Below are 17696 nucleotides of genomic sequence, written 5' to 3' on the forward strand. Positions count from 1 at the left end.
GCCTGCCCCGTGAGAGCGGCTGACGCTGACTTAGAGAGATAAACTCCCGCAGGGCACGGCCATGGGAAAAGATCTGCGCTCTTAATTGCACAAATTTTCACGTGTGTACGGTAGTTCCGTACTCTGTCCTACGCACCCCTAATCCCCCTTTCTTAAAAAGAATTTTAATAATTTTTTTGTGTGTCCCTGGAGAAAACACGAGCCAAGCGCAGCCCCAGGGACGTTTATTTGTGTACAAGTACGTCTCCAGAGGTTCAGAGCTGATAAGGTTATTTTGAAGCAGTTTATGAAACACTTTGTAAAGAGAGTGAGTTATTCGTAACTGCAGAGAGCTGGCTTTCTGTGCCCTGGCCCAGAGCTCAGGGATTCAGGATCCCTGCAGGAATTATTCTGAAGGACTGTGCTGCAGCCCAGCTGGAGGCTGCTGGGATGTTCTCCTTTTTGTTAGTGCTGCTCAGTTTTTATAAGCTCCTTGTTTTAGAGCTGTGTACCTCATCCAGCTCTCTGTGAGCCTAAGCTCTAAAAATAAATTAATCTGTTTCTCGGTCTCAAGGATTTGATGGTTTTAAAGTAACAGTAACTGGAGGTAATTTTGAAGCTGTAGAATGAAATGACATGGGTAGTAGTTTGATGAGGACTGTTTTGGCTGTTAGGGCTGCAGAGCGGCACACAGACTGTGTTTTGGAGGCAGTGTTCTCTGGTGATGTCAGGGTTCCTCTACTTGGCATCCCTTCCCCCCAACAGCACCACTTGTCTTGGTCTGTGTCACCTTGCTGAGCAAGGCACATTGAAAAATGGGACTTCTTCCCTTTGGCTTGGGGCTTTATAAGTCTTGCATTGCTTAATAGCACCCTGAACATGATCAGTTTACTAAATAGGGTATAAAATATCCAGGAGAAATCAGCATTTCCTCTGTGCAAATGAAACCTGTAAGCAATTAGGCACTGCTGTGCAGTAAAAAAATGTTCATCCACCAAGAGGGTGTGTCCAGAGATCCCATGATCACAGTCTGATCCATCGGATGGCCTTTGGAATATTGTGACAATAGTCCTTTACACTGTGGCTGCAGTTCTTGAATGTATATTCATGTGTGATTGAAATAAGTGTTGTGTCTCCAAATTCTCTTCAGTCCTTACCTTTCTGTTATTCCCAAGTAGTGTTTCTACAAAACCAAAGTCATGTATTAAGACATACTGCTTGTCACCTGTAGTTTTATTGTGTTCAAGTCTGATGATGACTCTCATCATGGTTTCTGTTTCTCTACAAGCTGGCTGCAGAATTCCCATCAGAAGACATTTTTTTAGTGACAGCTTCCCCAGTTATAAAAGCTGTAACTAATTTCAAGCAGGTAAGAGAGACTTCATTTTTCTTGCAGTAAGAAATGTTCGAAGTTTATTTGTGCAGGTAATTCAGAACCCAGTGGTGAAGATGCTCATGACTTTGAGCTTGTTTTCATATTAGTGTGATTGCAGTGGTGTTAGTAAGACTGACGGGCTATTTTACAATGATCAGTAATTATGAATATATTCACACCATTCAGGCAAAGGTTAAACCAGGTACTTACAGGACTGAAGTGTGTTCAGAGGTACTGAAGCTTTATTTCACTGCTTTATTGGTGACTGACCTCTTAGAAGCACTGGAATGGTATCATAGTCTTGCTCATGTTAGAATTTGGGGCAGAAACAGCAAAAAAAGGGATAGCCTTCTGGGGAGTTGCTTTGAGCTTTTCAAAGCAATTGAAAAGCTCAAAGCAATTCCCCAGCAGCTGCTGATTGAGTGACATCTTTCCTGCTGGCTTGAAAAAGAAAATCAAATGCATGCATGAATTCAGATTTGTGGCTAATAGGGTGATGAAGCTGAGTCTGAGAGCTCTCTGTGAGATTGTTGGAGTAACACCCAACTACAGAATGCTTTCTGAAAGTGCTGAGTGTCCAGCAAAGACATCTGCTGGATGTAAAGTCTGTAATTCACATCAGTGGAAATTTACATAGCTGAAGAATAAGGGAATAGCTAAGCACTACTGGAAGGCAGCAGCATCTGAGTTTTGGACATGAGCATCTTAATTTCTCTCTGAATTGCAAGCATGGTGTGGCTTCTGGTTCCTAGCTATGTTCCAAACTGAATATTCAATAAAGTAGCAGGCTTGGATGTTCCATGCAGCCACTCTCCTTTGGAAAAAAACCACTAAATTCTCATCATCATTTGAATGTTTTTCAAGTTCTGGCTTGCCTCTTTGGGGTTCTTATTTTGTTTGGTTTTGTTTTCTAATTGATGTTGTCCATTTCCCCTGAGGTCTCTGAAATATCAGATAGTGGCTCTGGATGAGTTATTTTATCAAAGTTACAGAAAGAGAAAAAACAGGATTTTAACACTATGTCACATAAATAAAAAGCAGTGTTAACAACTCTGATAATAGACTTCTTTATGGAATAAAACATTGTAGCAGTTAGAGCAACTGCCAGGGCTCTCCATTTTTGCTTAATCTATGTCTTTGGGATTAACATGTAGTACTTTGACTCTTCAACCAGGAACAGGCATAAAAAGATTCTGTATGGAAAAAGAAACTTTTAGCAGTTACATGATAACACATTTTCAGACAATATGGGCTTTATGTTGTGACTTATTTACAATAAATGAGCACAGCACCCTCTGTCAAAAGCTTTAAAAGAAGAGATGGGTAAATGATCCATATTTTTAAATAATTCTCTTCCTCCTACAGGTCTCCAAAACAGTTGAGGAATTTGATGTTGAAGAGCAACCAAGTTCCCTATTAGAAAAACAATATCCCAATATTAGAGTCATACAGTCTGGAGTGCAACAGTTGAAAAGTGATATGTAAGCTAAGGTTTTCTTTTTGATTTGGTTTTTTCAAATTATATATATAAAAAGTAATTTAAGAAGTAGCTGAATGGTTTTGGTGAGAAATTTTGTTCAAGAACGTTTTGGTTATTGAATTGATAAGTTACCAAAATTACAAGAAAATATTTCCTAATTCTAATTTCACTTGCTGCTTAACACTGTTTTTCAAGTAGAAATATATACAGAGGACAAAATAAATCTTGAAAGAACCAACATTTCCACCTTTCCTTCCTTCTGTTTAGCAGGAAATACATTGCAAATATGAGCAATGGACAGCATGTACACATCCTTGTTAGCTCTGTCTCAACATGTTATTTTCACTTCAGCATGTATGAGAAACTCACATTCACATCCCAAACTGGTTTTGCTCACTTCTAAATTTGGAGATGTAATTCCAGGTAGATTCTGCTAACATTCTGAATCCAGTGGTTTTCTTACATCATTACTAGGATGGTGTTTTAATATAGGTCTTGGTGAAAACAAATAATTAATCTAGGTGGATTTGGAGGATCTTTTGCCCAAAACCACTTTAAAGTATGCAGCTTCTAGTTTGTAGAACAAATAATATCATAAAATGATAAAATTTAAGGTCTTCTTTCTCAAAATGTTGTAGTTTGTTGAGTGCCTCCACTTTTTCTCCAGCAAAGAACAGATTTGCAGGCTTTCTAAACTGTGTCCTATCCTGTGCCTACTTAACTCAGAGCTACTGCTGTTGAAATGTTTGAATGAGATTCTCAATTGCTAATGCCCAGCAGTGCATGGTTCTGTTCCTGGGGCCTGAGGGACATTTGTCACATAGAAAACACAGAACTCTTTTGGCACAACCAGTGAGTACCAAGTGCGACCAGGTGGTTGATCTTGCTTTGAGTGCACTGTGTACACTTCCCATTTTATTGGTCACTTATTTGTGGTGAGTGTGGTGGCAATAAATGACACACAGTGAGGAAGAGTATGAAGCCCTGTTCTTTAAGAACCCCCTTACAGCTTTTCATATTCTGCAAATTACTGTGACATTAAGGAAAGACGTCTCAGATGTCTTGATGTACATGAATTCTCTAAAATGAATTGATTTTTCTTTTCTCTTCATTGTTAACAGAAAATTTACACTGAAGATGGGAAAGAATACATATATGAAAAGCTTTGTCTGTGTGCTGGAGCCAAACCAAAATGAATTGTTGGAGGGAACCCATATGTGTTAGGAATCTGAGACACTGACAGTGCACAGGTAAATGTGGTTTTGGGACTTAAAAACGTGCAATATATTCCTGCATCTGGTGCAAAATACCAGAATTCTTGTGGAGTGAAATGGAGAAACAGAAAATAATGTTTGTTATTATATATTCTTAAATAGGAACATTTTCACTAGCAGAAAAACAGGCTTATAATGCCCCTAAATTAATTAACTACTATATTTGTTAAGTTTATAGATAGCTTTTACACATTATTTCTAACATGATAATATGGAATAAATGATATTTTTTCACCCTCCAGGCAGAATCCAATTGGAAAATATAAAGAAATTTCCCAGGGAAGGTGTGTGTGGTACCTGGTACAAAGGGCTGCTTCATGCAGTGGAAAGCTACTGAAGGAATGACTTTTTATTCTCTTGCAGTTCTACTGTAACTTCTCCTCTTTGTACAGAAAAGAGTTAGAAATAGTCAAAGATGTGGAAAAGTTTTCACCTGAGAAATTAATAGACTAAAAATTAAGCTTGGAAGGCAAAGGTGAAGTTTCACTGCTTCAGAAAGGTCTTCAGAATTAGAGGAGGCGGGGTGAGCTCTGCTAACATCGAACTGCCATTCATCAAATGAAGCTGGACCTTGAGGATAAAAAAAGGAGTTCCATTTTCAAAGAATCTGAAGTGAAACTGAAATTGTTGTTTGTAGCAACAGCTTCTCTCACAAGTCTCAGCCTAGCTAGATGTGTATCAATTGTCTGAGAAAATCAAGAGTAAGAAAAGAAAATACTGAAAAGGATAAAGTTGATCAGTGTGAGGGAACGTGCTCTAATTGACATTTTTTCTTTCTTAATGCAGGCTTTTCAGAAGAATTTGGCTCAAGCTGAGAGAATAGTGGTGGTAGGAAATGGTGGGATTGCCCTTGAATTAGTGTTAGTGAACAAAAAGTACACAATCAAATAAAATCTTTACCAATGCAATGCTAAGTCTTGTGTACATGAGTTTGGGAGAGGGTTGACTTATAAAATTTTATCTCTTAGAGCATTTAGTAGCAAAACTGATGACAGGGTTTTTGCTGACACATAAAATCAGAAAAGCTCCAGAAGAAGCTTTGACACATAGATATCAAGAATATTCTGTTCATGTTCCACATAGTGCAAGCAAGATCCAAATGCTTGTTTTTAACAGTGGCAGTCTGGCAGAAATGCACTTCTTTTTCATCATGGGGAGCAGGAAATACTAATTATTAGTATTATAAATTGGATCTGCCCGCTACCCCAGTTCAGTCAGGGTTGTGTTGGTGAAAAAGTATGACTTGTCAACTTGAAGAGATTTTTTTTTTAATGGGCTCCTTATGTAAATATTTAGAAGTGGATTTGAGAGGTTAGAAAGTCTTGGATCCCCTGGTTCTGGCTCCTGGAAGGAAACTTGACACACTTCTGCTTGTGCTGCTAACAGGTCCTTTTCAGGCAGTCTGTCACCTTATGCCTTGTTTAAATGTCCACAGGTATGAAATTCAAGGCTGTGAAGTAATCTGGGCTATCAAAGACAAAGCCATTGGGAACACTTTCTTTGATGCAGGAGCAGCTGAATTCCTCCTTCCCAAGCTCACTGCTGAAAGCCAAGAGACTGCCATGGAGTGTAAAAGAACCAAGTACACAGTGGAAGGTATGGGGTTTAGCTTCCTGACATTGCAGCAGCAGCATTTCATATTACAGATAGTCTTAAAATCAGTCAATTTAGCAGCTTGGAATAAGGCTTACTGCTGTCATTAACGACATTCCCTTCTTCAAAAACTGAGAGTAAAAATGCAACATAAAAACCCATCCCAAATTTATGTAGACAGAATGTAATACAGTTTCTTGTGGGCTGTAAAAAAGTGCTTACCTTTGTGCCAAATTTACATTAATTCCCTCTATTCCTTCTGCTGAAGAACTTGTATTTTTTGTAATGTTTTGATGTGAACTCACCATTATATAGGGAGGAGCTATCACGTGGTAAGGTATTGGAGGGGCAGATGAAACCACACAGAACATTATTACAGGTGGAGTGAAAGTGCAGTCTCAGAAACACCAGTCAACTAGGACTGCATGAACAAACATCACACAAACATATGGAGGACCAAAGTCAGAACAAAAAGAAGAGCATGGTTCTAGACATCAGGCAGGAAGAATAAGGATATTACCCCAGATGGTATTTTTCTGTTAATTGAGAATCCTTGTTCTGAATTCTGAGGACAAGGAAGGATGCACACTAAATCTGATATACTCCATGTCTTTGCTTCAGGAAGTGAGGAGAAAGGAAGACCTCCAGGAGCATCTGACAAGCTGGGCAGTGCCTTGGGCCCTGACTGGCATGAGGGCTTACACCTTAAAGGGACTAAGGAGGTATAACCTTGATGCCAGATTTATTTGGGTGTTGTGGGCATGAGCACTGGGAAGAGTTCCATGTTTGCAATAAAGCAAAAATCCTCACATTTAATTTTTTTTTCCATTTATGAATTCCTGAGCTGTTAGGTGTTTGCATCTGTTTGCATTTAAAAAATGACCTTTCAAGGGTGATCAGTCACAGACCTGCTAAAGGATGTTCAGGATATTTAGCAGCTAACCAGTGGTGGTTTGGCTGTTGAAGGTTGTGGAACTGTATTTGTGTAGTGGTGAATAAAAAAAGGCCCAAATTCACAAAACAATTTAGAGAAACAGGTAACTTTCCTATTCTGACTTGAGCTCAGAATATGGTTGACATGTGGGTTGATGGTACAGAATATTTTTTTCTTTTTACAGTGTTTAGAACATAAGCTTATTATTATTACCAACATTTAATTCATGATAGAGAAACAAAGGATTTGCAATCCTGAAAGACAAAAAAATGGGTTTACTTTATTCTGTTCTGATAAGGTTTGAACTCTCTTCCTGTAAGCTTAGGGGAACCTGAATATGTTTCTGGCATGCCAGAAAAATCCAATTGTTATGAACTTTCAAGGAACATGAGATACCTGCTGAAAAAGCAGGTAAATTGCCATTGGCTATGGTTAGAGCTATGCCAAAAAGAGGAAAGTGTGGGAATCCAGGTAATGGGCTGGGATATATGGTGGAGGGTTTTCCACTTCAGTAATATCAATGTAGGTGAAGATACCCTTGCTATTATCAATCTTGTGATCACTAAACATTATATTTATAATTCTATTTTTTTAGTTTTCTCACAAAGTACATATTGAAATACTGTGTGAAGTAAAGAAAATACACTTACAGCAAGAATTTATCCAACTGCAGCAGACTTCCTTGACTTTTCCTAAAGGACAGAAAAATGTAGAAGCAGATGAGGGTGAGTGCCAGTGCTGATAAAACCTTGAAGATAAATCTGTGCTGGAGCATGTTTGCTGTTTGAAAAATAAATATTTTATATAATTTGAGGTCTAGCAGTAATCAAATTTATGGGCTGCAATTAAATTATAAAATCTTATCAATTAAATTATAAAATCTTATGGGTCAGACACTTTTTTCCACAAAGTAACCAAAATCATGTGTGCAGAATATTCCATCCTAACACAATCCATTAAATATTTTAATAGTGAAGTTAAAACAGGAGGAAAAACTCACCAACATTTTGTATCAAAACTGAAGTAAACCTTCCAAGTAGAGGAAAATATCCCTTTTTAAAAAACAAGTAATTATGCCTATAATTTCCACCTAATTAAAATGAAATTTTAAATAATATTTTAGTAATCAGTTACTTTCAGCACAAGTCAAATCTGTGCTGTTCTTTTTACTTTTGAGGCACTTCTGTGTATCTGTAAATTTCTACATAAAAGAATATTTGCCAAGTGCATAGTTGAGAGAACATCCCACAAGACACAAAGGGCTTTAATTTAGGAAAATTCTGAAGAAAGGTATTAGTAGGAGTTGGAGCTGAGATTCAAAATAGTTTTTTTTCTCTAGTTCTGAGCAATGGTAAGAAAAGTTATAGTTAGTCTCTGATAATTTTTTCCTTTTATTTTTAATTTTAACCATTCTTTACCTATTCACCTATTAACCTCAAATCCACCTCAAATTTGTGGATTTTTTTTCTTTCATATCTTATCATAAGACATAATTAATAAAATAACTTCTGTTGGTTATATTCTCGGAACAAAATTTTCTCCTTTTTCAGTGCTGTGGCCTGTATATGTGGAATTAACTAATGGAAAAATTTATGGATGCAATTTCATTGTCAGTGCAACTGGAGTTGTGCCAAATGTGAACCATTTCTTGATGGCAGTAATGTAAGTATATTGATTTCTTTTGAAGCTTTTCAAGTAAGGTTAAAGAAACCTTTTCAGCTGGTTTATGCTTCTGTTCTGACATGGATTGCTAAAGATTTAAATACTGTACACCATCTCAAAATAAGGCAGGGTATGTTGATACTGAGATATCCAACATGATACAAGTGTATTTGGACTTGGGTTAATATGTTATTCCCAGTTGTTTATAAACACTACATATGCAGTATTAAGCCTAACCAAAGAGAGAAAATCATCTGTATAATTGGCTAATGTGGCAAAAATATAGAATAATTTCCATGTTAGTTCTGTACCATAATCTTACCTTATTAATCTTGACATTTGCTCCTGGAAAGGAAGCAACTATTTCCAGTACTTCCATCTGGGACACTGAGGTGTCACAGTGCTCGTGTTCATTGAGGGAAGTCAGCACCCAAATGTGGATGGTGATTCCAGAGTTCATAACTGCCATGTGTATTTCCAGCCTCAGGATCATTTTGTTTCTGTGTCCAGTGCCTGCTCAGCAACAACTAAAACATGCCTTGGTTATTAACACTGTTTTCATCACAAATGCAACAAAAAACCCCATACAAGCTACTACTAAAAAATGATCCCAGACAAAACCAGGATGTTGTGGCATTTGGGTTAAGTGGTGCTATCTGATTAGGAAGTAAAAGGCTGTGCTCTAGTTAAAGAAGGAAATGCTAAAAACATAGGTCTCATGTTGAGCCATGACATATTTCCAGGCCTATGCTATAAGCTTAGATCAGGAATTAAGTTTTTGCAATGATATTTTCTTGCCTTGGCAAAAATACAAAGTGATCTCTTAAGACTGGGTGTCCCTGTAACACACAGTATGATTTAGAATTTGGCAAGCCCTGTCACTTCCCTGCCTAGGTATCAGTAATAGTCCTTTAAAAACCTATGCTGTGCTCTAGAAATAATAACAGTAATGCCTTGTACCTTCCATGGAGCTCTTGCCACTCAGCATAATCTCATGGTAAATAATAAAGGAACATCTGATTGTTAAGGGGGAGGGAGTGGGATTCCTGGTTTCATTGCTGATGTGTGAACCCCTTCAGTTTGCTGTGGGAGAGGATGGAGGACTGAAGGTGGACAAGCACATGCACACGTCACTGCCAGATGTATTTGCAGCTGGAGATATCTGCACAGCAGCGTGGGAGCCCAGCCCTGTGTGGCGCCAGGTATGTCCTGGCACATGTGACCCACAGGAGTTACACACCAGTGCTCACACCAAGGAGGGAAAGATTAACAGTGGATTGTCACTGACAGATTTTCTGAAAAACCCTTTTGCTAGGATTTTTCTCCTAAGAAGCTGAGAAGCCTGAGAAAAGAAATGTAAACAATAATTGTCTGATGGCTGTGGAATGTGGTCTGAAGATGGTTTACCAACAGGTACATCTTTGTCTGGTTGCATGTGAATTGTTTTTAATTAATGGCCAATGGCAGCCATCTGTGTCAGACACTGAGTCTGTCACGAGATTTTATTATTCATTCCTTTCTAGCTTTCTAATGTCTCCTTTCTTCTATTCTTTAGTATAGTTTTAGTATATCATTTTATTTTAATACAATATATATCATAAAATAATAAATCAGCCTTCTGAAACATGGAGTCAAGATTCTCATCTCTTCCCTCATCCTGGAGACCCTCAAGCCACATTTAGCGACCCTGACTTAGTGACACCCCACAGTGGATAATCCTGGGGGGTTGGTGACTGACTTTTGTGGAGGTGGCTGGAAATGAGCTGGCCAGCCCCTCTGAGTATTACTAGCACAAAGTGTGCACGGAGTACTTGCTGCAGTGAGTGTGCTCATGGCACAGGGATGGTCTCGTGACTTCAATCTTCCCAATTTTCTCTTGCAGATGAGGCTGTGGACCCAGGCTTGGCAGATGGGATGGTATGCAGCAAAGTGCATGGCAGCAGAAGCTGTAGGGGAGTCTGTTGATATGGATTTCAGCTTTGAACTATTTGCTCACATTACAAAATTTTTCAATTACAAGGTCAGTACTGTCTGATAGTTGTCAACCACTGAGTAACACATACTGCTTGCTTATATTCACGTGCTGACAGTGAGCAGATGCTTTAATATTGAGGAAACAGGTTTCTTTATGTAGTAATTAATCCTAGATTAGATTTTTCTCCATTCATACTAATGTGTATGATATTTCAAGGGGAAGATTTTTGAGTCCATTGTGTGTATTTGTGCTAATGTGTATGATATTTCAAGGGGAAGATTTTTGAGTCCATTGTGTGTTTGCAAGCCAGTGATGGGGGGAGGGACCCTAGGGATGAATATTTCCCTGTTTGCATCACTTTTGAGGCTGAGAACTGCTAGCAGCAGAAATGCTAAAAGCCAGTGCAATGTTGTTATGAGAGCTTTTACCTTTTCCTTCTGCTAGGTGGTGGTTTTGGGGAAGTACAACGCTCAGGGCCTGGGCTCAGAGCACGAGCTGATGCTGAGGTGTACCAAGGGCCACGAGTACATCAAAGTGGTGATGCAGAATGACCGAATGATGGGAGCTGTGCTCATCGGTGAAACAGACTTGGAAGAAACCTTTGAAAACTTAATTTTAAATCAAATGGATCTTTCAGCCTATGGTGAAGATCTCCTAAATCCAGATATTGACATAGAAGATTATTTTGATTGAACAATACCCCATTCCCCATTTTGTATGAAGCTTTGATAGCAAGTCATACATCTTAGAAAACTGTTTTCTCAGGATTGGGGTTAATGCGATCCTCTATTGAGATTTTGGGTTGATCTTGCCAAAATATTGACTGGTTACTGCCACAGGTACCAGCTAATGGTGCAATCTCTGTTGAGCAGGCTCAGATGAACAGAGAACAGTTTCAGGGCACAGGGTGCTCAGAGCTCTTGCTACCTGGAATGTAGGTGGCAAATACGTGGCCTTGCTCCAATTTTTTTTTCTCCTTTTCTTCTGAAATAAATGTATTTTCTACTCAGTTAAGTACAGAACACAAGCTTTGCACAATGAAAGCCAGGAGGAGATGTCAGTTGAGAGCAGCTGTTGAACTGCTTGTCCCTTCAGCTGTCCAGGTGTTGGGGTAGAGCTGCACTGTACTGGCTAGTGCCAGCCCTGGACAGCAGTTGTTTTATCCTGGCTTTTGGTTTTGTTCTACAGTTGCTGCCTGAGAGTTCCTATTTATTTTGGGTCAAATTTGGAACAATTTATTGTACTCAATACAAAGCTGGCAGTACATATTGAGACTTGTCCCAGACAAATCACTTAATGTTTTTTAGGAGAATGACTGTTTTTAATTAAATTTTCAATTTTTGGCAAAGGTCTCAGCTAAAGCATGGGTGAAAGACTATAGGCTTAATTCACTGTCACAATTTTACCAGAAATTTGATCCAGCCTGGGCATTTTCTCTGCTTCCTTTTGAATTTGAAGATTGAGATTGTTTGACCTGTAAGATTTAAGGAGAGTTCACCTTTTCCCATGTTCCCTGTCCTTTACCTACCATTCTCTCTACAGCAGTTATCACACATTCTGTTGCAGTTTGCAGAATCCCACACTTCATCAAAGTGGTGAGCTATGAGCACCCGGCGACACCTGAGGAGAGGAGAGCAGAGGGGGGCTATGGATCCCAGGTGGGTTTGTCACACCTGCCTTATACACATGAAAATGGCAAAAAAGGTCCCAGGGACAACTCAGATCTCAGAACAAGCACAAAGAATTATCAGAGGAAAAATCAGAGAACAAATGCAGCAACACCAGTATTCCCTATCAGCTATGCCAATACTGGTGTAGCAACAGTTTGGTTGAAGCACAAGAGGAGTATAATCTGCAGTTTCAAGAGAAACTTTTAAGAATATGAACTCATGGTTACACTGAGGCCACAAAAGGCTTTACTGGATGCACCAGTTGTCCACAACACAGATACACATTTTCCATGAATATTCCAAATATCACAGTGAAGCAGGTGAAGCAGCAAACACACCTGGATTCCTATGTGGCCATTAAACACTGTAGCTCAGAGCCAAAACCACAGAACTCCGGAATTTCCTCTGACTGGGATCTGAAATCCAGACAGTGTTCGTTGACAGATACTTCACCTCAACACAACCACTTCCAGAATTGTATCCTGAAGCTGGCAAGCTTGCTCCTGTTTTTGTGGGTGCTTTTGTTTGGTGAAGGGTTCATTTTGGTTTTGTTTCAGGTTTTTTCTTTTCTTTTTTTTTCCAAATGCCCCCTAACCCCTCCCGCCCCAAATAATTAGCCCATTTAAAAACTAAGCAACCAAGCCACCACAGTAACTTACTTGTTCATATTTTGGCAATAAGATACCATATCATACAGCTTCTCTTGGCCAACATTTTCCATCACCACCATTGAGCTGATTCTGAATATATCTCCAAACCCATAATACAAAATGCAGTCAGCTTTTTGGTCATCTCTACCTGCAATGCATTAAAATGAACAGATAATTACAATCTCAACCAATTGCCCCTCAAGTTCTTTCATAAGCTCTTCTCCACATAGACTCAAATCTGTCTTTAAAACAGTAATGAGATGAACAAGATCAAAAAAACCCAAAACACTGCAAAACATTTTTGGGGGTGGAGTTTGGCCATAACAGGTGTTTAATGCTGCTAAACATTGATCAATCCTTAAAATTCCCTGCTCCAGACTCCCCATTCTACTTGTATTTCTGAAATTCATACAATGATTAAACATCATCTAGAGGCAATCTGAGTGAATCACACATCCCAGGTACTGTGCAAAATAAAACAAATAAAATTGTATATCAGATCTGTGTCATGTTATTCTGGTAAACCACAGATTTGATAGAAAATCAAGTATTTAAAAAGATGCTAGATAGCCAGTTATTCTTTATTGCACTGAGATAGAGGCGTGGTCATGAATTCAGTTTCTATTTAAAGCCTCTTTACAGAGGCAGTTTCATTACACCCTTTGGAAACTGTCTCAAAGGAAGAGACTTTGCACAACTGCCTGGAAAACAGAAGGACAGTTTTGCTGGTGTAGTGGATGTCAGTGGCAACTTGGCAAAAGCCACTGCCTGCAATACCTGCACGTCCACTCTCTTGGTAGTAGTTTTCCATGGACTTGCTCATAGAGTGATGGATTACAAACCTCACATCAGGTTTATCAATTCCCATGCCAAAAGCAACAGTTGCCACTACAACCTGTGAAAAAGAAAAGGATTGAGAAATCATCAAGCTACCAAATCACAATTTGTTTAAATAAAACATAAGTCCATGTAAAGTATTTACTTAACCTGGATTTGATTTGTTGCCCATCCTTTATGAACTTTGGTTTTATATTTAGCATCCATGTTTGCATGGTAAGTCCCTGCCTTGATTCCCAGTTTCTGCAAACTCATAGTAACTTGCTCAGAATCCTTCTGAGAAAAGCAGTAAACAATTCCTGCACAAAAGTGAAAGACGCCTCATTGTAATGCCTTAAAAAGGCCAAACAATCCGCAATAGTTAAAAACAATTGTGAAAGATTTATTGGCTTATGAAATAAATAATTAAAAAGCATTAGACAGTCTTTGTGCCAATTTAGTCCACAGTATTGGTATTTATGAAGGAAAATTCAATTATCAGCTTGGACCTGAAGGCTAAAGAGGAAATACAGGTGCCAATCCATAGAACCATGGAAACATTCTGTAAATGCTCAAGGAGGACAATGCTTATTAAAGGTTTTTAAAAGGGCGCTATGCCTTATGACATCTATGGCATCTTACCTGAGGTTTCAGTTAAATCTGCCTTTTGTCATTAGTCAGGCTGGGCTAAGCTAAGGATCACCCACAAAGCCATCTGATTTTGAATCATTTTAGCACAGTTTGTGCTCAGGGAGCTGCTCCTCACAGCCACAGAGCTCCAAGCAGAGACAGGGACAGACTGCTTCTCCAGAACCTTGGCAAGATGTTTCTCCTTTTTATTTCCACTACAGAGGTTATTGAAACCTCAGACTGTACCAAAGTCAAGTAGAGTTCCCAGTGAAGTAATTCACTGATAAATGGGAGTAAAGTTCTAATTTGGGGCCTTGGATTCTTTAAATTGCTAATATATACTCCTAGATACAACATCCTGAAATGCTGGCTTTTTGAGCTTGAATTTTTTTTGTTCCTTGCACTTGATGGAATTGAAATTTGCTCCTTGCATTTGCTGGGCCTTTGAAAAGGCCAGATAAACTCCTAAAGTGGGCTGTGTATAACTGTTGTCCAAATCACCTCCTCTGACCTCAAACAGATGAGATTTGTGGATTTTCCAAGCTCAGCTAACCCTGTTCAATAACTGCTGCCACAAGCTGCTACTCCAGCGGGCTCTGCGAATGCAGGGATTGTTCCCATCTTCTGGTGGGACAACAAAGCCAAAAATTGCAGTGGCTCCATCCCCTGAGAAAATTCAAGTCTAGATCCCTCTGACACCCGGTGATGTAACTCCTCTGCTTACACAAAATGCCTGTGAAGGTCAACAACACCTTTGCTCATCATGAAATTTATCCTGCTTTTTTCCAAAATGTGATTATTTACCAAAGTGGGCTGTCCTCATGATGGATTTTTTGAGCCTCTGTGCCTTAAGTCCTGAAGTATGTGGAGTTTATTTTACTGAGAAGAATACTTATGGTGTATAGTGAAAGCATTTGGCTTCTGACTGCTGGCTCTGGTTCCACCAGTTCAATCATGAGATGGTTGAGGGTTATTTATAGCTCTTAGACTTTCTTTAGGGATGAACACATCAGCTGGAAAAACAAACAGCCATGGTGTTCCTGAGTAATTTATAGCAATTTTTAAGTTAGGAGAAACCTGTGATCTCATACTACAGGCTGAAAACCTGTCCATTCATTGCTGCACAGTGATGGAATTTGGTTGGGATACTGATAAGCTCTGAGGAAACGGATCCACAGCATCCAGGTAGCCCTGAGCTGGGAAAGGCTCAGTTACATGTCCTAAAGAATTACATAACTTTTCCTTTTCTCATCCTCTACTAGCACAGGCACAGAGTTAGAAAGAAATTTTTTAGTACACTCCACTTGTTCTTTAATTTAATTTAAAAAATGAATCCCACCAGTGTTGGAATTCATCATTTTACAGAAAGCAGAAACTCTGGGTTTATTTTCAGCATGATGTTTCTAAATTCTAAATCATATCTTTAAATCAGAAGTTGGTTTTTTATATATATACCACACTTCATTGCCTGTAACTTAAGTGCACATTTACATCAGTCTGGGTGCACAATGCAATCCAGCCTGGGTGTGGTGTCACTACAAGACAGAGAAACCATCACCTCTCCTGTGAAGTTGTGTCACTGCTGAGATGTTTCCTGGCCTCAGGATCACTGCTGGATTCAGTACACATGTACTAATTTTAAATAGACCTTTTCCCATATAAAACTGAGCCCTGCCACTGCAGGTGATGGAGGATGGCAGTGCACCTCTGTGAGCAGCGTGTCTGGCTCTCAGTATGAACTGCTGTGCCATGCAGGAGCCATAGATTTGCAGGGGAGGGAAAGAAAATACCTTTATGACCTCATGCTCTGAGTCATTAAAATGATTGCTTCTTATAAAAGTTATCTTTGCTAGCAGAGGAATATGTGGGCAAATGCTCCCTGTGACAATCAGTGTGCTTTGGATCAGACTCAAAGCACACATATTATTCAAACTTAACTTTCCTTCACTCCTACTGCATGATTTGCCCCCAAAAGAAAACGTCTGACTCTCCATAAAACTGCAGGTGATGGCAAAATTCCTGTCAAGCACTGGAGGTCCAGTGTGCTCCTCAGTTAATTGTAAATTACTCTGGAACCTGCTAGGCAAAAATGAGATTTTGTTCCACCTGTGGCCCACCAGTGAATATTGAACAAGAGTCTATTGTCAATAGGCCAGATTTATTGCACAGTGTCCTTTTCATCAATGGAAAAAATTAGGAGATCTATAAATAAAAAAAAAATTTGACTACACTCCACTGTAGTCAAACATTCAACTTCCAAACAAGTTGCTTTTTTGCTTGTCAGTTTTAATTATAGAATAACTTATAGTTGACTGTAACTTATTTTCTGTGTTAAAGGACTTACTGAAGGAAAATGAAGAGCAATGGATGTCCCTGCGGGGCTGTTGGGTGGCGGTTCCCAGCAGGCTCAGGGTCTGGAGCTTCTCAGGCCTGAGGGTGTCGTCGTCCATTGGCAGAAGCCGTGGGACGACGAGGCAAGAGCGGCAGCGTCTTCTGGCTCAAGTGTGGAATGGTGAGGCGAGAGCCAGCTTGGAGCTGAAAAAGGACACGAGGGGCCCTCTGGGCAAAGGGCTTTTCCAGGCCAGGGCACCTTCAGGGTGCCGCAGCTGGCTTTGTGCTGGGCAACCTCCCTGTGTGCAGGGCTGGGTCTTTGCTGTGCTTGGCCTTTTGCCATTGTGCTTCTTTGGCTGCCGGAGAGAGGGACTACTCTGTAAAGGAGGGTGAGAGCCCCTGTCTCTGCACCGGAGGGGACAAACAGAGCTCTCCTGGCCCCCAGCCCAGCTACCCTGTAAACATGGCAGGGCTTTTCCCTAGCTCCTGCTATCTGTTCCCCTAGCCAGCTGCTGTCCGTCCTTAGTGATCCTGCTCCTAGCCAACTATCCTACATTTTCACACTGTGTTTATATTCCCTGGAAATCTGTAATCATCTTCTTATCTTCCCCCTAACATCTTCCTAATGCCCAGCTGCTGTTTTCTAGCTTATCACCTTCCAGTCACACTATCCTTGCATAACATTCCATCTGCTGCCTTTCTGTTACAAAATTTGGTATTTGAGAAGGTTTGGAGGAGCCTACAGCTCCTGCATTATTAAGTGAATCTCCCTCCAACTTCAGAAACATTGGCTAAGATTTCTGGCCTAGATTCAGCTCCTCTCAGAGGTTTTAAGCAGTGTTCATAAATGTGAGGGAGGTGGTTTGAAATGAGACTTGTGAAAAACAATATAAAGAGATGAAGAAGACCTGGTTCCAGTCTCTTTTAAAAGTCATTGTTTAAATATATCAGATATTTACTGGAACAGAGTTGGGGATTTTGGAGCAGGTTTTGCATGTAATTCCAGATATGTAATTGTGCTGTATTCTGTTACTTGCGTGGATTCCAACAGTGACACTTATACTTCATTGAAATTGAACTTTGTGGGATACAGCACAGTACAGAAGGTGAGGAGAAGGCAGAGCCAGTGTACTACATGCCCCAATCTCAAGTGAGCCTCCTTGCTCTTGCACTATAGTACATCATTCTGAAAAGGACTGCATGCATATAAGAACATGCTTCAGTGTTTCACTGGCATTATTTTAGAATCTCTTATCTTTCTAATATTGGAGGAGATATGGTGAAAGATCATTTGTAAAAGATCTGCATACTCATATAATTCCTCTGG

General features: G+C 39.6%; 2 protein-coding genes across 2 annotated transcripts in view; one reads left to right on the forward strand and one right to left on the reverse strand.

The window, feature by feature from the left end:
* LOC102044630 (pyridine nucleotide-disulfide oxidoreductase domain-containing protein 1-like) overlaps window positions 1-10965 on the forward strand; it is an 11670-nt gene extending 705 nt beyond the window's left edge. The window contains 13 exon segments of the mRNA XM_014307236.1: window positions 193-307; window positions 1268-1348; window positions 2720-2839; window positions 3956-4084; window positions 4895-4968; window positions 5544-5704; window positions 6323-6423; window positions 7231-7360; window positions 8186-8269; window positions 8272-8297; window positions 9377-9499; window positions 10180-10317; window positions 10717-10965. Of these exon segments, the coding sequence (XP_014162711.1) occupies window positions 193-307; window positions 1268-1348; window positions 2720-2839; window positions 3956-4084; window positions 4895-4968; window positions 5544-5704; window positions 6323-6423; window positions 7231-7360; window positions 8186-8269; window positions 8272-8297; window positions 9377-9499; window positions 10180-10317; window positions 10717-10965 (1531 nt within the window).
* A 52-nt stretch (window positions 10966-11017) lies between these two features.
* On the reverse strand, window positions 11018-13741 carry LOC106631826 (ATP-dependent DNA helicase Q1-like). The gene is made up of 5 exons (XM_031057530.1): window positions 13580-13741; window positions 13370-13487; window positions 12602-12740; window positions 11801-11892; window positions 11018-11133 (listed from the first exon to the last, which is right to left on the reverse strand). Exons 1-5 carry the CDS (start codon window positions 13682-13684, stop codon window positions 11018-11020), a joined length of 570 nt encoding a protein of 189 aa, XP_030913390.1. The 5' UTR covers window positions 13685-13741.
* Between the last annotated feature and the right edge of the window lie 3955 nt (window positions 13742-17696).

This window comes from Geospiza fortis, unplaced genomic scaffold (genome assembly GCF_000277835.1).
Source record: "Geospiza fortis unplaced genomic scaffold, GeoFor_1.0 scaffold186, whole genome shotgun sequence".
Classification (NCBI taxonomy): domain Eukaryota; kingdom Metazoa; phylum Chordata; class Aves; order Passeriformes; family Thraupidae; genus Geospiza; species Geospiza fortis.